This window comes from Meleagris gallopavo, chromosome 22 (assembly GCF_905368555.1).
Source record: "Meleagris gallopavo chromosome 22, MGAL_WU_HG_1.1, whole genome shotgun sequence".
NCBI classification, from domain to species: Eukaryota; Metazoa; Chordata; class Aves; order Galliformes; family Phasianidae; genus Meleagris; species Meleagris gallopavo.
The window spans coordinates 2,797,754-2,820,118 of record NC_139425.1 but is presented as its reverse complement, the minus strand read 5'-3'; the positions used below and the strand labels follow the sequence as shown (position 1 = coordinate 2,820,118).

The 22,365-nt window shown below is 59.4% G+C and overlaps 1 protein-coding gene across 2 annotated transcripts; it reads left to right on the top strand.

The window, feature by feature from the left end:
* Positions 1-713: 713 nt before the first annotated feature.
* Positions 714-21,717, top strand: MTCL2 (microtubule crosslinking factor 2). Of its 2 annotated transcripts, none has more exons than XM_031556501.2 (15): positions 714-1,503; positions 7,055-7,279; positions 8,113-8,271; positions 10,422-10,484; positions 12,395-13,606; positions 14,586-14,702; positions 14,864-14,989; positions 15,280-15,510; positions 15,598-15,705; positions 15,875-16,042; positions 16,725-16,976; positions 17,079-17,150; positions 17,516-17,586; positions 17,829-19,278; positions 19,368-21,717. In XM_031556501.2, exons 1-15 carry the CDS (start codon positions 796-798, stop codon positions 19,515-19,517), a joined length of 5,112 nt encoding a protein of 1,703 aa, XP_031412361.2. In that variant the 5' UTR covers positions 714-795; the 3' UTR covers positions 19,518-21,717. The 2 variants fall into 2 exon arrangements, with proteins under 2 accessions (XP_031412361.2, XP_010720571.2); XM_010722269.4 differs by having other exon boundaries at positions 14,583-14,702.
* Positions 21,718-22,365: the final 648 nt, after the last annotated feature.

Below are 22,365 nucleotides of genomic sequence, written 5' to 3'. Positions count from 1 at the left end.
TGCTGCTGAAGGCTTCCCCCCCTCTCCCCTCCCACCCCGAGAGGCACCGTGCAGCACAGCGCGGGGCCGTGTGTGTCCCAATGGCTTGGAGGCGGCCCTGGGACACCAAGGGACGCGCACTCACAGGGTACCGAGGGAGCTTTGTCCCTGAGGATGGCCTGTGCTGGCAGCAGTGCCCTGGTAGCCCCCCGTTCCTGGCGGATCCCTCTCATCCACGGGGACCTTAAGTGAGCTCTGGGGACCCTGATACCCCGCTGGGACCCCTGAGACCAGTACTACTGAGGCTGCCTCGGGGGACTCGCACTTATAAGTGCGAGTGCATGGGGCTCCCATGGGACCTGCGCTCCCGAGGATGCCTTGGGGGGACCCTTATGGGCCTTTCAGCCTGCTCCCCACCCCCAGTGATGCCCGGGGGGGGGCTCTCACTCAGGGGAGACTCACATCCTTTACTGGGATACCTGTTGGCACCTCGCTCACAGAGATGCGGGGGAGGTGGGGACCTTACGGGGACGCCTCGAGGATGTGTGCAGCTGAAGATGCCCCGGGAGGGACCGGGATCGAGGGGGAACTTCCCCAGGGCTCCCGCACGTTCACCCGCGGCGATGCCGAGGCCGCCCGGCCGCTCGGAGGGGTCGCTGTTGCCGCCAGCATCGGCCGAGCCCCCCCCGCTCCCCCCCCTCCGCCGCCTTTTGTTCGCCGCCCGCGCGCGTCCCCGCCCGGCAGTGCGGGGCGGGCGGAGCCGGGCGGCAGCCGCAGCCGCAGCCGGGGCCGAGCGCAGCGCAGCACAGCGGGGACATGGAGGCCGCGCCGGCTGAGCTCTGCTCGCCCGGGCAGCCGCCGCCGCCGCCGCCGCTCCCGGAGAAGAAGAAGCTGCAGCGGGCGCCGTCACCGGCGCGGCCCAAGGAGGTGCCGGGCTGGTCGCTGGCCAGGAGCCGGCGCGGCGGCTCCGCGCACTCCGCGGCGGCCTCGAGGCTGTCGGCGGGCGGCGGCTCCGGGCACCCGCGGCGGGCGGGAGGCGGCAAGGAACCGCGCCCCGAGAAGCGGCAGCGGGCGGCGGCGGCGGCGGCCCGGGGCGGCGGCAGGGGGGGGGCGGCGGGCCGCGGAGCGGCGAGGGCGAAGGGGCGGTGCCGCGGGGCGGAGCCGGCGGCCGGGGCGCTGCGGCCGGGACCGGGGCCGGGACCGGGACCGGGGCAGGGGTGCGGCCTGACGGACAGCAGCTCCGAGGTGTCGGACTGCAGCGCCTCGGAGGAGGCGAAGCTGATGTCGCTGGAGCTCAGCGGCAGCGACAGCGAATCCCCGGGCAGCGCCCCGCCGCCGCCGCCCTCGGCCGGGGAGGCCTCGCCGCTGCCCGACGAGCCCTCGGCCGCCTCCATGGCCAGCAGCCGCCTGCAGCTCAGCACCTCGCTCGCCTTCTCCGACCTCACCGAGGAGCTGCTGGACGCCGGCACCGACGGGCTGCTCCGCGAGCTGGAGGATCTGCGCTCCGAGAACGACTATCTCAAGGTGGGCACGGTGCGGCATCGCCGGGTGCGGCGTCCCTGGGCATCCCTGGGTAGGGCACGGCATCCCACAGCATCCCTGGGTGCAATGCAAAGTGGCGTCCCTGGGCAGAGTACAGCTTCCCTTGGCATGGCATGGCATCCCTGGGCAGGACACAGCATCCCACAGCATCCCAGACACAGCGTAGCTCAGTATTTCTGGACGTGGCGTTGCTGGGCACAGCACATCATCCCTGGGCACATCCCATGACATATCACCCCTGAGTAGGGGCGGACAGCATCTCTGGGCATCCCACAGCATCCTTGTACGTAGCGTAGTTCAGCATCTCTGGGCATCCTTGGATGTAATGCAGCATTTCTGTGATTTTTGTACTTGCTCCCTAGGCATGGCATTTCTGGGCACAGAGTATCTGGGCATCTTTGGGCAGGGCATAGCATGCTTGGGCATCCTATGGCATCCCCTAGTCATAGCATGTCTTAGCACCTCTGGGCATCCTTGGGCAACCCTTAGCAGGACCCAGCATCTCTGGGTATCTTTGGGCATAATACAGCATCCCTGGGCATAGCACAGCATGGCCTGGGCGCAGCATCACATGACAGCCTTGGGCATAGTGTAGCTCAGAATCTCTGGGCATTCCTGGGAAAGGTACAGCATCTCTGAGCATGACTGGATATGGCACAGGCAAGCATAGGGCGCATAGTTCAACCCAGTACTGCTCAGCCCAGCATCACTGAGCACGGCATGGCATGGCTCAGCTGGACAACATAGCCAGTGCTGAACTTGGCTCGGTACAGCCTGTCATGCCATGGGATAGCCTGGAAGGTCCAAGCTCAGTTCAGCATGGAGAAACCCAGCACAGCCCAGCACATGGCATGATACGGTACAGCACAGAGTGGGATGCTGCCACTGTCCTCTCTGCCTCCTGACACTGGCAGGTCCCCAGGGGGAGATTTTCCAGCTCATTTCCCTCCACCAGTCCCTGTGCTTGCTCTTCACATGGGCCTCAGACTCCCCGGGGCCTTTTTCCAGGCCTGCAGCTGGCTGATAGACACACAGTGATGCCAGGGCAAGTCTGGGGACGTGGGTCTTGGGGACAGAAAGGGGATAGATGCTGTGACCTGGTGGGCTGCAGGCATTTTGCATCCTCCCCTCTTCCTCAGGGTGCCGCTTGGGTAAGACATTGATGCCACCATACAGGCTGCAGCAGCACCTTGAGAGGGGCCAAGTGTCGGTGCTGTGCTTGGTGGCATCCCTTTACTGTGGCAGGTGGGAACTCGCCAGGTCTGCCTCACAGTCCTTCCAGAAGCCAGAGCTTGGGAACATGCGGGGATTGCTGTGGTGAGGTGAGAGCTGGGTGCTACACCCTGGAGATGCTTGGCCGAGCCCTTTGTCCATTAGCAAAGCCCCAGCTTGCAGCTGGTGTCCGAACTCCTGCCAGAATTAGCAGCATGAGCTTAAGGGCTTTGATTTACGGAGAGCTGGAAAAATACAGATGAGGCCCCTCCGGTTTCCAAGAATGTGTGTGAAAACGCTGCTGCGCCGGCTGGCCGTGCAATTGCTTCCTCCATCTTCACGTGATCATCACGGCAGGCTGCAGGGCTCGGGATGTTTTGCTGCAAGGAGCAGCCCTGGCATGGAGCAGTGTCCAGAAGCTGTAGGGACATTGGTGTCCACACTCCCACTGTGTGTGGCAGTGCTGCCCTCTGGACTGCCCCTCCATGTGCCCCATATTCCCCTTGCAGTCCCAGGGAGATGGGAAAGCAGCAGCGAGATGTGAAATCTTCCTGAAAGTGCTTTGAGCATCCCGCATCCTCTGTGCTGATGGGTTAGGGTCAGTTCTTTTCGCCTGGCTTGGGCTGGCCAATAACTGCAGCCATGCTCACTTGTGGTGCTCCCAAAAAAAGTAGAAGCTGTCGAGCAGACTGTGACCAGCAAGGAGCGGAAGAGGGGGCTGGGCAGAGGATATGAGGAGCTGTCAGTGTGTGCATGCTCATGGATTTGGGACTTCGGAGTCCAAGAAGGCCGACCCTAAGCCAAATGATTAGGCTGGCCTGTGATGCAACATGCAGGGATGCTGCGGAGGGTCCCCTCCCCTCTGGCACCGATCTGTCTGACCTGTCAGAGGTGGTACATCCTAGTGCTAACTGGAACAGCTACAGGTGAAATATCACTTGGGTAGAGCTGGATAAAATTCCCATTTTGGGGGTTTGGGGATGGATTGGGTGCTGTCAGCGTGGCCGTGCATGGTGCCACTGCAGTGCTGCACCTGGGCAGGGCAAGCTGTCAGCTCGTACTGCTCCTTCCTTGGCTGCACTAACCCAACCGACGAATATATTTCAGCATGCCTCTCCTGCTGCTCCCTGCAGCAGTGATTTCCCCAAGGCTTAGAGGGAGAAAAATAATTTGACAGAGGCTTACAGCAAAACAACAGCAGTGCTGGAATGAGCCCCAGGGCCTCATCATTCCCAGCCCCACAAAGGGCTTGGCAGCGCCTGGCTCATCACCGCTGCCCAGCCAGCAGTGAGCCCCCAGCTGTGTGCAGGGTAATTTATGGGGGCAGGTGCAAAGCTGGGAAGCTCTGGGATTTGTCTTGCTGTGAGGCACAATGAGAAGGGTGGCTGCTGTGCTCTCGGAGAGCTTGAAGAAACCCTTGTGAGGCGTTACACAGGGTGCCCCTTACCAACCTTGCATCACGTGTTGTACTGGGGTGTGTGCCAGGACCCTCTTGCTGGGGGGGTCCCTATTTTTTTCCCTAGCGAATTATAGCATAATTCTCTCCTCTGTCCAGTGAGGGCTCAGAGTTCATTGAGAGCTGCTGCGCATGTCCTGTAACACCAGTGCAGCTGCGGGGTGCTGGTCCTGGCTCTCTGTGGACTCTCTTGCTGCTCCAAGCTCTGCACAGAGATGGGAATGTATAGCAGCCCCCTGCCCACACCCCTCCTTGCTCTGTTCATCCTGTGCTGGGGCTCAGTGTGTGCACAGGGCTGTCCCCAGGATTCAATGCTTGCTGCTTGGCTGTGCCCCAGAGCCAAACGCTGCCAACCCTGGTGAGGCAGGCATTGCCAGCAGCACAGCAGCCAGCAGTGCTGTCATTTGCATCATCCAGCTTTGCATCCTGCTCTGCTTTTTGCTTGTAGGAGTTGGGGCTCCCACTGTGCTGCCTTTTGGAAAGATGCAGTCGCTCTGAGGCTCACGGGTTGGTGTTTATCTTGTGCTCCTCCACGAGTGACGTTTGATTCCTGCAAATACAAGCCAGGCATTGGCTTCTGCACACCCCATCATGTCTCCTGGCATCCTCCTCACCTCCATGGCGTGCAGTATTCAGCACCGCATACAGTGCTTTTGCAGTGCCAGTCCTCAATCCTGGCTGTTTCTCAAGCATTTCATCTGCTCCTGGCTCTACCTTTGCCTCAATCTGCGTTTTCTGGTTGCATTTTGCAAAGATGCACAGCAACGCCACAGAGCTGCAGCTGCAGGGTGGTCAGGGTGGGCTCTTCTGCCCACAGAGGGTGTCAGCACCGCCGCCCTGAGCTGCCCCCGGCCTGCTGGCATCTTGCTGCTCTCCGATCCTAATCCCATTACCTCGGCTTAGCACCGCAGGGTGTCCTGCAGGGAGTGTCCCATAGCACCTCAGCTGCCTCACAGTCCTGTTTAGGCCACCATTCAAACAGCTTTGGTGGTGAAGCTTTCCTGAGCCACCTGACCCAGGCTGGTTTCAGCCTTCTTTCTTTTCTCGTGGGTACTTTGTGAAGCATCAGGGCGGTATCTTTATTTCAAGTGCTCACATTGCCACGCAGGATCTGCTCACCCTATTTGCAGGTGGCTGTTTTCTGCTGCCCCATCGCAAGCCACCTGCATTGTGCAAAGCATTTTTTCCACGAAAGCTCTCGACTTCATTCCAAACCCACCCCAGCAGCTCCCAGACCAGCGTGGCTTTCTGAGCTTTTCTCATTTCCCCAGGTCACTGTGGGGTTTTCAGTAGGGATGTCACCCTGGGGAGCATTACAGCCTTCATAGCAGTGTCTCCTGGTGCTGTACATCTTTGTGCTTTGTGCCTGGAGGTTTTAGAACCATGGGATGTGCCTGTAGCGATGTAGCGACCCCCCTCAGTGGGACAGTCTTGGCAGTTCCCGGAGCACCCTGGGTCCTCTGAGGGTCACCTCCTGGTTCTTGCTTACTCCAGAACCCCGACACAGAGCCACGCGGCCGTTGTGGTGCCGGCAGCTCGGGGATAATCGGGGATTGTCTCGGTGACGTCCCCGATTTGCCATCTCACTGCAAAAGCCAACAGTGAGCGACTGTGGCTGATCCCCGCAGCTGCCGCCCTCAGGCTTTGTTTTTCGGAGTGGGGGGGGGGTAGAAAGAGAAAATGCAGCTGGAGCTTTGTGCTGGAGCTGGGCAGAGTGGCTGCCACCCAAATTTGAGGCAGCTCCGGGCGCTGTGTGCGCTGCCAGCCCAGCTCTGTGCTCCCCTCCGTGGCAGTGGCTGCCTGGTGGCAAACAGTGGGGCAGCCTCAGGGCCCAGCGCTGGCAGCCACGCTCGTGTCCCTGCGTTGCCTCTCTGCTCCTGCCTGCCTCCTTCCTCCTGACACATCTTTTCCAAGGCGACCTACATTTCTCTCACTGCAACTGCTGCCTGGGCTGCTCCCACGGCGAATCCTTTCCCTCCCCCATCTTCCTCTTTTATTTTGGTTTATTTATACGAGAGGTGCTGGCAGCGACACGCGTGGTGTTCAGCTCACCGGGAGTCCCTGAGCCCTACAGAATGCTCCTTCCCCCAGTGCACCGCTCTGTGGGGCTCGTGGGATTTAACATCCACATACGCATCCCACAGGGGGCCTGGGGGTTGCGGCAAGTTGTCCATGGGTCACAGTGTGCCCCGGCAGCCAGAAGGGCCAGCCGACCCCTGGGGTGCATCAGGCCCAGCGCTGCTGGCCAAGCGAGGGAAGAGGTTGTCCTGCTGTGCTCTGGGTGCCACAACATAAGAAGGATATAAAGCTGTGAGAGAGCGTCCAGAGGAGGGCTGCAGAGATGGGGAAGGGTCTGAGGGCTTCAGTGTGTGAGAGGAGTGGCTGAGGTCGCTGTGTTTGCTGGGCACGGAGCAGAGCTGGCTGAGGGGAGGCCTCATGGCGGCTGCAGCTCCTCACAGGGAGCGGAGGGCAGCGCTCTCAGCCATAGGGTTTGGGTGGTGCTGTTGGAGCCAGGGGTAGGACTCGATGATCCCTAACTCAAGAATTTTGTTATTTTATGGTCCACTTTGGGTGCTTCTGCCTGCTCCCTCAGTGCTGTTATCCCTGTGCTGAAGGTAGACATCCTGCACATGATACCAGTTTCCCCCTGATCTGGTGTGCATGGAGTGCACGTGGCCCAGTGTTATCCTCTACCTCCATAGGCATCCCACCATGTGCAGAGCAGCATAATGATGTCATCTGTGCCATGAGAGGAAAGGAGGAACCCCCCAGTTGTTAGCACCCATCTGTGGGGTGCACGGCATGGGCACGTGGGGCAGCTGCAGGCTGTGGGCTCTGACCTCTCCAACACGCCTCTCCCTGCAGGATGAGATTGAGGAGCTGCGCGCCGAGATGCTGGAAATGAGAGACGTCTACATGGAGGAGGACGTCTACCAGCTGCAGGAGCTGCGGCAGCAGCTGGACCAAGCCAGCAAGACGTGCCGCATCCTGCAGTACCGCCTGCGCAAGGCCGAACGGCGCAGCCTGCGTGTGGCACAGACCGGCCAAGTGGATGGCGAGCTCATCCACAGCCTGGAGCAGGACGTCAAGGTGATGCTCGGGGGGTGCCCTCAGGGGCAGTGCCCAGAGGGTGGGGCGGGATCTGTCCCAAAGCAGCTTGGGGTGAGATAGGAAGTGAGTTGCTGGGACACAGCTTTCCACTGTAGCTGGGGACCTGGGAGCTGCTTCTCCTCTTGGCCACTATGGGAACTTTGGAAGGTCCCAGGCTGGAACAGGGACAAGGTGATGGCTCTGAGGTGGCCTCGCATCACTCGCCCCAGCACCAGCCTGATGCTGAGTTGTGTTTGCTGATCACTTGTGCTGCTGCCAGAAGGAGTGGTGGCAGCAGGGGACATCTCCATTGCTGGGGAGCGGCTCAATCAGCAGCTCAGATTTTGGAGGGAGGTGACAGAGGAGCCTGAAATCAAGCACTGTGCTGACCCTGAGCAATGCCCCCCACAGGGGCTGCAGCAGGGAGTCGCTCAGCTCTGGGGGCTCTTGTGCGATTTTTCCGTAACCCGATGCAGCAGCTCGCCTTTCCTTTCCCGAGGGGCTGCTCCTCTCCCCTCCCAGCCATGCAGCAGCTGCTTTCCAGCACTGTAGAGCACACAAAGCTGACAGGCATCTATCCCACAGCACTGCGTTATGCTTGGGGAAAGCAGGGTTTGACCACTAGAGGTAGGGGCAGGAGTAATGATGGTGATAAAGGAGACACATGTGGCCAGGGGACAGGATATTACCTGGCATGATGTCTGCTCCAAAGGGTTCTAAGGCGATCTTCATGGGTATTGTCTGGGTCTGGTAGGTGCCCGTGAGGTCCTGCCCCTGTGCTGTGGTCCCAGCATGCTGTGCCCAGCCCAGTGACAGCCACACTGTGTCCCCAGGTGGCCAAGGATGTCTCCGTGCGGCTCCACAACGAACTGGAGGCAGTGGAGAAGAAAAGGATCAGGCTGGAGGAGGAGAACGAGGACCTGCGCCAGCGACTGATCGAGACGGAGCTGGCCAAGCAGGTGGTACAGAATGAGATGGACAAGCTCAGAGAGGTGAGGGGAACACAGGGGGCACGTGGAGGGGGTGACCCCAAGGCTCAGCCCCCAGCAGGTGTCCTGGCCTGGTGCCACGAGGCATTCATATCGCTGAAACCCAAACCGTGCTGCAGATGCTCATGAAACCCGAGCGGTGCTGCTCTGTGTAGAGTGATGTTAGGGTGTGTGGGCAGCACCACACCCAGGGCTGGCTGTGCCCTGACTGCCCGTGAGTGGGGACAGCTTCACTCTTCTCAAGCTTGTCCTTTGGGGCATGGCTGGCACATGTGTGCCTTTGTGTGTGTGCTGTGCGCACTTATGCAGGACTCCAGGGCTGTTAGTCTCAGACAAGCTCCTGGCCAGGAATGCTGCTGGTCCCCATGCAGTGAGGGGAGATCCTTTCTTGGTGACAGGAAAGGCATCGTAGTGACAGCACAAGCATGTAATCCATCGCAGCACTCATAACCCACTTCCCTACTGCCCGGGATGCGATGGGTCCCCGAGGAGCTGCAGGCACTGTGCCAGAGAGGATGTGGTGCCATCGCCCAGCCCTGCTGCCCTCACTGCCTGTGTTGGAACGGGGGTGGGGACAGTGGGTTGTGAGAATAGAATGGGAGGTGTCCCTTCTGCAGCCCCAGTGGGCTGCTGCTGGATGGCACAGGACAGGCTTCTATGTGCTTGAGGTTGTTTTGAGTTCCCTGAGGCTGGCAGGTCTGTGCTGGTGGGATGCTAATGGGCACAAACCTGGCTGTGACCATAGATGAGCCCTGCGGGGACAGAGCGTTGTGTTCCTGCAGTTCCTGCTGGGCTCTGCAGCAGGCACCATGGGTTTGCATCCGCTCTTGAAAAGGGCATTTCCCCAGGCACTGGGGTTACTCACTTATTCCAGAACGCTAATTAGGAAAGCGAGTTAACAGGGTGAGTTACCACTCTCAGCAGCCTCCTCCCTTCTGCTGTAGGATGTGGAACAGTGGCAGAGCTTGTTAGCAGCATGCAAACAGCAGCAGGCTGGGCAGGGCTGAGCTTGCCCCTAGGGGCCGCTTATTTCTCACTTGCAAGAGGTTTTCCCGTGGCTGGGCTGCTGTGGGATGGGCAGTGCATCCCCTGGGCTGAACCCCCGTCCCCCAGCTCTATCCTGGGCGCAGGGACTGCAGTGTCCCCTAACCACTATGCTGTGGGGTAAGGGCATGCCTGTCCCTAGCACAGCCGGGGCGAGCAATGCCGACGTGGCACAGCCAGCCCCCGGGTGGGGTTCGAGCAGCTCCAGCACTGGTCTTAGCCTTAATAGGAAAGCTGGAGCCCTGCACCTTGGCACAGGCAGCAGCTTACATTTCACAGCTGCTTTCTTTGGCTGCTGGGGCCTCAGCGCCAGCATGGGAACGTGCCTGGGGCAGCCCCAGCCTTGTGAGCCTCATTGCATCACCCACCAGGGCACAGCAGGGCAGTGCATGACTGGGAACAGGTCAACTTGTTGTGTTCTTCTTTTTTCCTGTGTGGGGCTCCCCATGTCTCAGCTGTCATTGCTAGCCTGGGGACTGTCCCCTGTGTGCCCAGGGACCCTGGAGAAAGGGCCAGCTCCATTGATAAACTGGGAGACCTCAGCCATTGCAAAGCACTCTTTGTGTTGGGGTGGTCAGAGGGGCAGGAGGATAATTGCTGGGGGATTTAGGCTTGGGAATCTTGGTGTCCCATTCCGCCCAGATGCCACTGTCTCTAGCAGTATGACAGCTCGTGGCTGATTCCAGGTCCCCATTTGCAACCCCATCTCTGGGCGGATAGGAGAAAAGCAGCTGGGATGTGCCTGCTGCTGCGTGTGGGCAGGGAGAGACATGGAGGAGCTCCAGCTCCTGCTCCCAAGCCAGGATGCCCTGAAGCCATCCCAGTCTGGGATTCCCCACTCCATCCGGCCCATGACTCAGCCTCTCCACTTGCCCTCTTGCCCACAGGGGAAATCTCTGGCCAAATCCCATGACATGATGTCAGGCACCCTGGATCCCCCAGCACCAGGGGCTCATCCCACCAGTGCTCTGGCCCCTTCCCAAGCTACTGGAGCAGTCAGCAGTGCCCTGGCTGCGGTGTCCCCAGGCTGGGAGTGCTGGTTGCTCTGTCCGTCTGCAGCAGGGTGCCACGCTTTGGCTGTAGGTGACATCTTCCTTTTCTCTCTGCAGAATTCCCTGAAGAAAAGGGGGTCTCGCTCCATTGGGAAGACTGAGAAGAAACCATCGGTGCAGGTACGGGCCGTGGTGCCAGTTGATGGCCACTGCACCCAGCACGGAAGGAAATCCTGAGCAAGGCAGAGCCATCTCCTCCTCTCAGAGCTCATCTGCCTTCCCCAGCCCCTGCACAAGGCAGGGATTGATGCGCTGAGCTATCCTCATTGTCCTCGGGGGTCCCTTGTCTCCTTTATCAATGGAATATCAGTGGCAGGTGGTGCCTTTAGCCCCTTCCATGCGTCATTGTTGCCTGTGCCAGTGGCCAAGTGATCCTGAGGGGCCTGGGGTCCCATGGCAGCAGCTTGAGGCCACTGTCACCATCCCTGCCCTGTGCAGGCTTCTGGGCGGGTGTGGGGAGGGGCTGTGATGGCAGCTGGGGGATTTTATCTGTCACTTGCGGTTGCACTGAGCTTCTGTGAGACGTTAATGCTGTTACCAGGGCTCAGAGGGGCAGAGTTGCCATTGTGGTGATAGATATGCGAGTGTTTTAATACCCAAAAAATCCTCTTCCAAAGGCAGGCAGACATAGGATCTATTCTGGGGAGTAGAACTTCCCTAAAGCCTGGGCAGGGAGGGAGCCCCATAAAGCTGTAAGCATCTCGTCATGGTGACCCCAGGATTTTTGGGGTCACTGTGCTACTGCTATCGCATCCTACTCCACATGGGGACAGAGTGCAGGAAAACACCACCCTGCTTCCCTGCTTCCCATGCTGTCATTGTTCCAGAGCCCTCAATTTAGGGATATGAGGCAGAAGGGCAGCACCAGAGGGACACAACTGTGGCTTAGTGCTGGAGGTTCAAAGCCAGCCTCAGCTTCCTGGGGTGCCAATGGGCTGGCAGCTCCCCCAGTCCCTGTGTGCTTCCTGTGCAGCATGACTGGGTGCCCCCAGGCAAAGCCATCTGTGACTCATTGGTAGCTTCTTGGGCTCCTTTCCTGCCTGACAGTGCTGGGCACTAGGAGAAAATGGAGTTGTTGGGGCAAGACAAAGTTAAAACCGAGCTCTGTCCCCTCTGTCTCCAGCGCAAGGAGCAGTTGAGGTGCTGCTGGTTGCTCTGGCTGTGCCTCGGACAGGGGGAAGTGCCCGGCTGCAGCTTTTTTTCCTGGAAAAACAGGAACTGAGGTCATGTCTGCCTGGCTGGGATAGCGGCCTCATGACGCTGCCCCCCCACTGCTGTCCCTGTGGCTATTTTGGGGAATTAAGCAGCACCCCAAACCTGTGGCAGTCCTGCAGGGATGGAGGCACCACATGTTCCGTGGTTCCTGGAGCTTTGTGGGCACCTCTGCCATGCTGGGGGGCATTGGGGTGCTGGGAGCCAGGGGAGCTGGAGGTGGGTGCCACTGGTGGGTGATGCTGGTGGGTCCCCCCTAGGCGGTCACTACACCAGAATGACCACACTGGACAGGAAGTCACGAGCTGAGTCAGGAAATCCTGGTCCTCTGTCCAGAAACCTTTCCAAGGCTGAGAAATGGTTTCTCAGAGCAAAGAGCAGAGCTGGTTATTGATAAAAGTAAAGTCAGCCTGAGCACAACTTCAAGCAAAGGGGAAGCAAAGGAGCCTGAGCAGGGCCAGGGGCTTGGCTGGGGCTATGAGAGTGGTAGTGGGGATGGTGGCTGAGAGGAAAGGGGCTGAGCAAGGGGTGGGACCATGGGAGAAAAAAACAAACACATTGTAGCTGCTTCTGCCCTCCAGGCTGCGGCTGTCACTGTGTCCCAGTAAGGTGGCTGCTCTGCCACCACAAAGCAGAGGGAGAGGAAGCCTGTTGGTGGCTGGGATTTTCTCCCGTGGCATCAGGCAGCTTTCCTCCCCATCTTGGGTGGTGTCAGAGCCAGGCCCCCGCATCCCCAGCTCGGTGTCTGTGCTCCATGTCCCTCAGAGCCGCCATCTCTCAGCCTGTGACCCTAACACCTGTCCCCTCCCTGTCCCCAGGAGGACAGCGCAGACCTGAAGTGCCAGCTGCACTTTGCTAAGGAGGAATCGGCCCTGATGTGCAAAAAGCTGACCAAGCTGGCCAAGGAGAATGATGGCATGAAGGAGGAGCTTCTGAAGTACAGGTCCCTCTACGGGGACCTCGACAGCTCCCTGTCCGTGGAGGAGCTTGCCGACTCACCCCACTCACGCGAGGCCGAGCTCAAGGTCCACCTCAAGCTGGTGGAGGAGGAAGCCAACATCCTCAGCCGCAGGATTGTGGAGCTGGAGGTGGAAAACCGCGGCCTGCGGGCTGAGATGGACGACATGAAGGGCCAGGGGGACAGGGAGCTGCCAGGGCAGGATCTGCGGTTCCTGGCCTGCACCTCGGCCTGCGGGGACGCGGGGGACACGGTGGCAGAGCTGCGACGGCACCTGCAGTTTGTGGAGGAGGAGGCCGACCTGCTGCGCCGCTCACTGCTGGAGCTGGAGGACCAGAACAAGCTCCTGCTGAACGAGCTCAACAAATACAAGTCGGACCACGAGCTGGATGTGACGCTGTCAGAGGACAGCTGCTCAGTGGTCAGCGAGCCCTCGCAGGAAGAGCTGGCCACGGCTAAGGTGCAGATCAGCGAGCTGAGCGGCAAGGTGAAGAAGCTGCAGTACGAGAACCGGGTTCTCCTCTCCAACCTGCAGCGCTGTGACCTGGCCTCCTGCCAGACCACCCGGCCCATGCTGGAGACCGATGCTGAGGCCGGCGACTCAGCGCAGTGCGTGCCCACTGCTGGCTGGAGGGATGAGCGTGGCACTGAGGCTGAGGTGCAGGACAGGGTGCTGGACGGCGGTTCCAACACCAAGCTGCTTAAGGCCAAGGACTTGGAGACCCTGCTGGGCATCCGGGACCAAGCAGCGCTTGTCAGCAAAGCCATCGACATCTTGATTTCAGATGCCAATGGCTTCACCTCCAGTTTGAAGGTGTGCCTGGACAACGAGTGTGTGGGGGGGCTGCTGGCTGAGGCCCTGGATAACAGCAGCGAGAGCCCCAGCGACGCCAAGCTGATGAATGTGCTCCTCATGAGGCTGGGTGTGCTGCAGCAGGACCTGGGCTGCTTCATGCGGAAGGTGGACCTCCTCTCCAGCGGCCTCAAGGAGCACTCCGGCTCCTTCCCCTTCTCCAGCAGCCACGAGGCCACCAAAGAGGGGCTGCAGAAGGAGCATGGCTCTGACTTGCAGGTACGGGGCTCCTTCCCACGCCCCATGGCCGCCCCGCAGCACTCGTTGCTTTATTTGCCACTTTTTTGCCTTTTTCTTCCTGCTTTAACAGAACAAACCCCAACCCGTAACATACCCCTCCTCGTGCCTCTCCAGAGCAATCCCCAAACTAATGCTCACCTCGCTGCATGCCGTGGCACCTGGGACAAGATAGGACTCTGCTCCAACAGAGTGTGTGCAGCAGGAGGTGGTGGCAGGAGTCTGCGTGGCTGCAGTGCTGTCCCACCCCAGTGCAGTTGCCCGGGCAGGGCTGGTGGCCCAGCTGCTCCCATCCACTGCCACCAGGCTCCCTGCAGAGCCAAGCGTCCCCTCCTCTGATGCTCTGTGCTTGTTGGGATGGGCAGCATCCCAAGAGCCCCCTGAACTGCAGGCAGCCAGCTTGGGAAAGGCCTCATGGCATGCACTGAGATAATTCCCAGGCAGGGTAATATGCAAAGCAGAGATGGCTAGGCAAATTTGGGTCTGATGGGGAGCATATCCACAGCGAGCATCCCATGCTCTCCTCACCAGGACAGCCAGGGATGGGGACAGGACTGGGGACATAGGTCCTATCACGGGCACAAGCCCTTTTCTGGAGCACACTCACTTGTTCAGAGTCCTATTTTTCTGCATGCTGCTGGACTGCAGTCCCACCAGCCCCAGGTCCTGGTCCCCCCTAGTCACTGCATGGCACCGTAACTGGTGTTTGCACATTTTTTCCCTCTTTCTCTCTTTTTTTCCCTTCCTTTTCCCAAACAATCCAGGCCACGTGTCTCATCCTGTGTTTCCTTTTGGTTTCCGCATTGTCTCCCGCCATGGTGATGAAGTTCCTTCTCCTCATCATCCTTTTTGTTGTCTTGTAGTTCTTTACTGTTTCGGAAACCCATTGTTTTGTTTTCTGGCTTTCTTTTCTTCCCGCTCTTTTGGTTTGTTCTCATTAACTTGCCCACGCATGCAGCAGCCTGATTTTAGGGACGCCGACCCTTACCGCATCACCCACACCAAGGACACGGACCCCGCACATTCCCGGAGCTACAAAACCTGTCGGCCTGACGAGAACGACTCCTATGCCACCGAGGTACGAAGCCACCTGTCCCAGAGTGGGGCTGGGAGCTGTGTCCCCTCAGTGGGGCTGGAGGGTTGGAGATGCCCCCGTGGGAGTGATGCGGGGTCAGGAGCTATGTAGAGATGCTGAGCTCTGCCCGGTGGGCACCCACTACCCTCTCCATACCCTTGCAGATGAAGGAGCTGCAGCTGGTGCTGTCAGAGGCCAATGAGAGCCTGCGGGGGCTGCAGGAGCAGCTCTCGCAGGAGAGGCAGTTGCGGAAGGACGAGGTGGACAACTTCTCACAGAAGATCTGCCAGGTGAGCAGGTGCTGGCCCTGGGAGATAGGATCCCCATGAGCACAGCTGGGGCCATCCCCAGGCTGGGGACCTGCTTGAGGACATTCAAAATAGTCCTCAAGAAATGCGGGGGCTGAGCCTGCCCATCTTTGCACGTGGGTGTAGAGCCATGCAGAACTTCCCCTTGTTGCTTTTATGACCCCACTGCCCTCTGTCTGGGCAGAGTCAGAGTCATAAAATGTGGGGTCTGGTGCTGGGAGGAGGCACAGCAGCCTGTATGGATGCTGATGGCTCAGCATATCACTCCACAGCTGAAAGAGGACCACCAGAAAGCCCTGCTGCGGCGTGAGTTTGAACTGCAGAGCCTCAACCTGCAGAGGCGGCTGGAGCAAAAGTTCTGGAGCCAGGAGAAGAACCTGCTGGTGCAGGAGTCACAACAGTTCAGGCAAAGCTTCCTTCTGCTCTTCATGAAGCTCAAGTGGTTCCTCAAGTGCTGGCGCCAGGGCAAGATAGTGCACAGCGAGGGCGATGACTTCCTGGAGGTACTGTGGGCAGGGGAAATAGGACACTCAGCTGTCCCCAGTCCCTGGCTGGGGTCCTCAGCAACCTTCCCACGGCATCTCCTGCAGGTGAACAGCATGAAGGAGCTGTACATGCTGCTGGAAGAGGAGGAGCTGACACCACAGCAGCAGGCAGATAACAGGACCTGCTCTGGGGACGCCTGGACTCCCAACACGGTGAGTGTAGTGGGCAGAATCATTCCCCTGATACTGAGTGTCACTGCTGGGCAGTGGGGGGGAGGGGTCCCGTACCCTGCTGGCATCTCACATCTGTAACGTGGGGGTGGCAGCATGCACAGCTGGGGCACCGAGGTGGCACCCCTTGCTCACCTCTGGTCCCTGACAGCCCAACGAGTGCATCAAGACACTGGCGGACATGAAGGTCACCCTGAAGGAGCTGTGCACAGAGCTGCGGGAGGAGCGGCGTGGTGCAGGCGAGCTGCAGCAGCAGTTTACCAAGGCCAAGGCTGCCTGGGAGATGGAGCGCGCCGAGCTCAAGTGCCACATCGCCCAGGTGGGAGCCTGGGGTGGGGGGACGTAGGGCTTGGGAGCTGCCCGACTGTCAGCCAGAGCTTGGCTGCTGGGAGGAAGCATGGCACGGCAGGAATCACAATGAGCAGCCACTCTAGCAGGCGAGTTTCTATAGCAACGGGGCTGGCATGAAAATTGCAGTGGGAGCAGAGGATGCACTTTATTTCTCTGATGGGCTTGTTTAGGGTGGGTAGGATGGTACCAGGACTCAGCGTGCTCTGGTCATGCACAATGCTCATTACCCCAGGCTGCAACAGCACCAAAGCCTTCCTCTCCTGTCCCGTCAACCCCCAGCCCCAGTCTGCCCTGAGCTCCTGGTGATGACAGTTTGCAGCTCCCTTATGCCGTTCTGGCAGCAGCCTGTGGCTGTGCATCTGCTCATGAGAGTGATGCCAGCGTTTCTTGGGCTGTGTTTCTCTATGGTCTCCATCTTTAGTCCCCAGCTCCCCTCTCTCCTCCCCAGAAGTGAGCAGAGCTTCTGTGGTGGCAGTATCCCTCCTTCAGATGCCATCCTGGCCACCACCAGCAGTATCCCTGGGGTGCTCTCTGCCAGCCCCGCAGGGATGTCACCTTCCCAGGGTTGTCAGGATTTCGGTGGGGACATTCAGCCCCCATCCCACTGGGTGACCATCTGGCACGTGGCTGCCAACATCGTGTCCCTGCAGCTGGAGGCAAAAGCAGGCAAAGGCATCACGGAGCGGACGTTACCAGACTGGAAGGTGGCACTGAAGAGGGAGCGCGAGGAGCATCAGCATCTCCTGGCTGAATCCTACAGCGCCGTCATGGACCTGACCAAGCAGCTGCAGATCAGCGAAAAGAACTGGAAACAGGAGAAAGTGGAGCTGCTGGCCCGCTTCAAGGAAGAGCAGCAGCAGGCAGAGCAGCAAGCGAAGGATCTGCAGAACAAACTCAACCAGGTATGGTGTCCCCATGCATGTGTCATCCAGCATCTGCCCCTGCTTATTGTGCATCTGCCCCTGCTCGTTGTGCACGTGTTGGATGACGGATGTGTTCTCCAGTTGCAGAAAGGAGCCAACCCGTGGGCTTTGAAACACTCCGAAATGGAGAAGCATGGCAGCAACTGGAAAGAGGTGGGTGAGAGAGGGCTACATGTGTTGTGGCTTCCTGTTTGGCTCAGGTCTGTGCTAAAAATTAGATGGAGGTTGGGTGTACCCACAACAGCATTCCCTGAACAGCAGTCTCAAGCAGTTGCAAGGGGCATTTAAGTAGATGGAGACAGCAGAGAGCGTGGCTCATCCCCAGGGGCTTCAGAAAGTTGTTAAGAGAATAGTTGTGGGCAGGGTGAGCCCTGTGTAGCTTTGGGAGTGAGGTGCAGGACCTGGTTGTGTTGGGGAGGCGCTGCTGGAAAGGAGCAGGGTGCAGTCCCTGCTCAACACACCTGTGTGCTGTGGTCCTGTGCCTGACTCCACCAGAGCATGCTTCTGTGTCCTTCTAGGCTCTGAATGAAAAAATCACAGACAAAGAGACAATCTCTGAAGAAGATGCCAAGGGAACCAACTTAAAAAGGTGAGCGTGGTTGTGGCCATCATCCCCGAGATGTGGAGGATATCAGTGGCTCTCGCAGCTGGATTGACCTCCAGCTCTGTCTGGACACCGCTGTGGTCCAGGATTGTCTTCCTGGAGGCAGTGAGCAGGGCTGGGTGCCCAGCAGGGTCCCATTGGGGTGATGCCTCCAGCATCCCACATCATCACCCTGTCCCTCTGCCTGCATGGGCGAATGCTGAACCCTGTCCTCTCTTCTCCCACAGGACCAAGTCCGTTTCCTCCATGTCAGAGTTTGAAAGCTTGCTCGACTGTTCTCCCTACCTCCCTGGAAAGACTGTGCCTGGGCTGGGTGACCATTCCCGAGGCAAAAAGTCATCTGCAGCCTCCCAGCTGCTGCCCAACGGGATCCGGGATAACGCCGGCCTTCCTCCCCCTAACTGTACCTACGTGAATATCGAGCAACCCGCCTCCGACAGCCTGGCCAAGGAGAAGCTGGGCATCTCCTCCTGGGACTACTCACGGGCCAGCAGCCTCTCGGGGCACGACCCAGCTCAGAAGCAGATGCAGAGGAGCTACACAGCACCTGACAAGACAGGGATCCGCATCTACTACAGCCCTCCTGTGGTGCGGCGCCTGGAGGCAGCTGTGGTGCACAACAAGGAGGGGAAGATCATGATCGAACCCGGCTTCTTGTTCACCATGGCCAAACCCAAGGAGCCTGAGGAGTCGGCCAGGGCAGAGAGCACGTACAGCCAGTGGCTGTGCAACTTCTCCAAGCAGCAGCGAGAGCTGCTCGATGGCAGCACAGGGGAGAGCAGTGTTCCACCAGTGCCCCACTTCCCTCCCTCGCTGCACGACCTGGAGATCTCCGGTAACATGAGTGACGACATGAAGGAGATCACCAACTGCGTGCGACAGGCCATCCGCTCCAGCTCACTGGAGAGGAAAGTGAAGAGCACCTCGAGCCAGACCGTGGGGCTGGCCCACGTGGGGACACAGACCACGCAGACAGTGAGCGTGGGCCTGCAGACAGACCTGCCGCGCAGCAGCCTGCATGGCAAGAGCTGGTCCCCGCGCAGCTCCTCGCTCGTCTCAGTGCGTGGCAAGCAGATCTCCACCTCCCTGGACAAGGTGCACGCCAGGATCGAGCGGCCCTGCTGCTCACCCAAGTACGGCTCGCCAAAGCTGCAGCGGAGGTCTTCCTCCAAGCTGGATGCCTCCAAGGACAGGAGCCTTTGGAACCTGCACCAGGGCAAGCAGAACGGCTCCGCCTGGGCCCGTTCCACCACGACTCGTGACAGCCCCGTCCTCAGCAACATCAACGATGGCCTGTCCAGCCTCTTCAGTGTGGTGGAGCACACCGGCAGCACCGAGTCCATTTGGAAGCCGGGCTGCCCTGAGGGCGGCAGGGCCAAGGCTGAGGCCCCCAAGTACGGCCTGGTGCAGGAATTCTTCAGGAATGTTTGTGGGCGGGCGCAGAGCCCCACGGGCCCCCCAGAGAAGAAGGATGCTGGTGGTGGGGAGGAGGGCTCCAAGAAGACCGAGCATCCCAGCCTGGCCTCCTATCACCCCACTGAGAGCACCTCCCGCATCCTGAGCAAAAAAGTCCTCAAACAAAACAGCTGTGAGGACCCCAAGCTGATGTCCCTTGGCCAAGGGAGCAAAGAAGCATTCCCCCGGGACCCTGACTTCATCTCAGCCATGGCCAGCGAGGTAATGAAGTGGGGGGGCTCCTATGTGCCAAGCTGTGTGGTGGGGATGGCTGCAACCCTCTCTAACTGCCCTTCAATCTTTCTTTGCAGGACATGGCATGCGACTGCAGCTCACAGTCCCTCACCTCCTGCTTTGCCCGGCCGTCCCGCTCCGCCGCCCGCCACTCGCCCTCCAAATGCAGGCTGCACCCCATAGACATCCCCAGGGCGGAGGAGAAGCCCGGGCCGCTGAGTGAGTGAGGACAGCGAGATGGGGCGCGCAGCCTAGCCTGCTTCCCACTCTCCTTCCCCAAGAACGCCCACGGGGCCCCTCTCGGGGATGCATCTGTCTCCTAACCATCCCCTCACTCGTGGGGATGCTTAAGAGGCAGATGATGAAGGGCGGCGGAGGCTGCCGGCAGCAGTGGGGCATCCCGCCAGGGTGGCCGAGGCACAGACACGACGGGAAGCACCGGGTCCCTGCGGTGGCCCCGTGAAGGGGACAGCTGCCGTGCGAGGCGGTGGCTGTGATGCTGCTGGTCCAGGGAGGGGTGAAGCGCGACAGGGGTTGGATTTGACGGATGGATCCGCCCCGTGGCCAATGCTGGGTGCATCCCTGCCAGCTCTGCTTGCAGGGTGGTTGCATCAGCCGTGTGCTGGAGGGAGGCGGGGGGGTCCCCGGGCTGGGCGGTGCGTGGAGGCGTTCCCATCCGGCTCCTGGGATGGGTGCTGGATGCACGTGTGTGGGACCCCCCCTCCCAGCAGCCTAAGCCCTGCTGAGCCCCCGCCTCCTTGCCCGAGGCCACTTGTAGTTATTTGTTCTTCCAAGTGCTGAATTTACATATTCCTCCCTCTTTTTTTAATTTCTCCATCCGCTTTTGGCTCTACCCAATTCCGAACAGCCTGCAATGTAAAACCAAGTGCATTTAAAAAAAAAAAAAAACACAAAACCAAACGTACTGAAATGAGCTAAATTGGAGATGTACCAATTGGATTAAGAGATTGTGGGCTGGGAGGCTGCATTGTGGCTCGCAGCCTCCACCGCCCGGAGGTTGGGTCATCACCATGGGGAAAAGCCTTATCCAGGGAGGGAGGAGAACAGCATCCTGGCAGTGTTTGTGCTGGGTGAGAAGGGCAATTTCCGAGGTGGCTGCTTGACCTATTTTTGAGCTGCGTGCCAAGGGCTGGGCAGAGATTTGCACAGATGGAACTGCCTGCAGGTGCCTGTGCCTGCTGGAGCTGCAGGCATTGCTTGGGGGGCTCTGGACATTGCTCCAGAGCCTCTGTGCATTGCTCTGAGCCTGTGTACATTTGTCCCAAGGGCTCTGTGCATTGTTCTGAGGCTCTGTACATTGCTCCAGGGGCTCTGTGCATGGTCCCAAGGGCTCTGCGCATGGCTCCGGGGCCTCGTGCAATGCCCTGGGGGTCTGTGCATTGCTTTAGGGGCTATGAACACTGTTTTGGGGGCTCTGTACACAGCTCCAGAGGCCTCTGCGTTGCTCAGGGGCTGCTGTGAACGGTGCTCTGGAGGCTCTCTGCGTTACCCTTGGGGCTCTCTACACTGCTCCAGAGCCTGTGGGCGTTGTTCTCATGTTGTGTACATCGCTCCAGGGGCTCTGTGCGCTGCTGTCATCTCGCAGCCGCACTCAGAAACCGCTCTTGCTGCCGCAGCTGCTGCCCCCTCCCGTCCAGCCTCATACTGCCCGCAGCGGGACGGCTGCATCACTGCCACGTCGCAGCCTCCGTCAGCATCTCCGCGATGGCTGCTCACTGCCTGTGTCTCCAGACACACCAGCATCAGCCAGGGCCAGACGGCCCAACACCGATGGCCTTTCACTCCGAGGGCACCTGGCCGGCCCCACGAGGTCCCTGTCACCCAGCCGTGGGGCAGGCACTGCCCCCAGCACCAGCAGCCAAGGCCAGGCAGCATCCCTGCCTGCCGCCCTCACGTCCCCGGCACTGCCGCCGGCATTCTCCTGCTGTACATAGATCCTTTCGGGGTGGTTTTTAGCATTTTCCTTGAAAACTAGGCTTTGTTTTGTTTTTAAAGACTATACTTTTGGAATGTGTTTGGTTTTTGTTTTTTTTTCTTTCTCATTTTTACAACTGCCTTTTAATTATTTGTAATATTAGTCAGTTCTGTCTTACTCTGTAAATAGCGGTGCTGGGTGTTACCCACGAGGGTGGGAACAGGGACAGGGGACGGCAGGGGCTTTGTGAAGGCAGCATTGCATACAGGCAGGAGCTGCTTTGGCCAAGCCTGGGGAGATGGGGATAATTAATGTGCTGTGGAAGTGCCAGGTTTGGCCTCAGCCCCTGCAGCATCTGCCCCTGTCCTCTCCGCAGTCCCTGTCCCTGCCCCAAGGTCACATGAAGGGCTCGCTCTGCCCTGATGACAGCACCTGCCCGCCCTGTGCTGTGCCTGCTTGTCGTGTGATGAATAAAGGCCCTGCAAACCCTCTCCCGCACCCTCGGTGCTGCTTTCCCGTGCTGCGGGGGGCAGCAAGGGGTGAGAGGTCCTGTCCCCAATATCCCCGCCAGCTGTCCGCACCTGGTGTCCCATCTGCTCCCCATCTCCAAGTGCTGACTGTGGCTGTGCCGCACGGCTCCCTGCCATCACTCCCCTGTCCCTCATGGACTCTCACCCCACACAGACCCCTCTTAGCTCCATGTTCTCGTGTTGCTGGCGTTTCTCATGCCTCCCTGCCCCCATCCTGCCTAGCTGCTCACTCCAACCTGCACACAGACCCCATGTCACTGCCCCAGCTTCCTGTCCTCATCACATGCAGATCCCAGCCCCCCTAGGCTCAGTACATGAAACTTCCCCTCCCTGAGCTCCCCCACCACCTCCTGTGTCACACCTCTCCTTTTGCTTCTTCACTACCTTTTGTGTTTCATCCCTTCTGTCCCTGCTCCTCAGTCCCCCAGTGTCCCATCCCTTCTTCTTATTCTCCTTTATCCTCAGCCACATACCTTTCCACTTTCATGTGCTCTTCCATTGGCCATAATATCCCACACCCCTTTATTCTGTTCTATCATCCACATCTCTTTTCTGCTTCCCATGTTCCACTGCCCTCCACAGTCCACCTCTCTTCTTCTGCACTTCCAT

What these genes read in the sequence shown, in the direction of transcription:
- MTCL2 (XM_010722269.4), top strand. Translation starts at nt 796, where the DNA reads ATGGAGGCCGCGCCGGCTGAGCTCTGCTCGCCCGGGCAGCCGCCGCCG. An exon ending in GCCTGGAGCAGGACGTCAAG is followed by an intron (nt 7,280 to 8,112) that starts GTGATGCTCGGG and finishes CTGTGTCCCCAG; the next exon opens with GTGGCCAAGGATGTCTCCGT. An exon ending in ATGGCAGCAACTGGAAAGAG is followed by an intron (nt 17,151 to 17,515) that starts GTGGGTGAGAGA and finishes GTGTCCTTCTAG; the next exon opens with GCTCTGAATGAAAAAATCAC.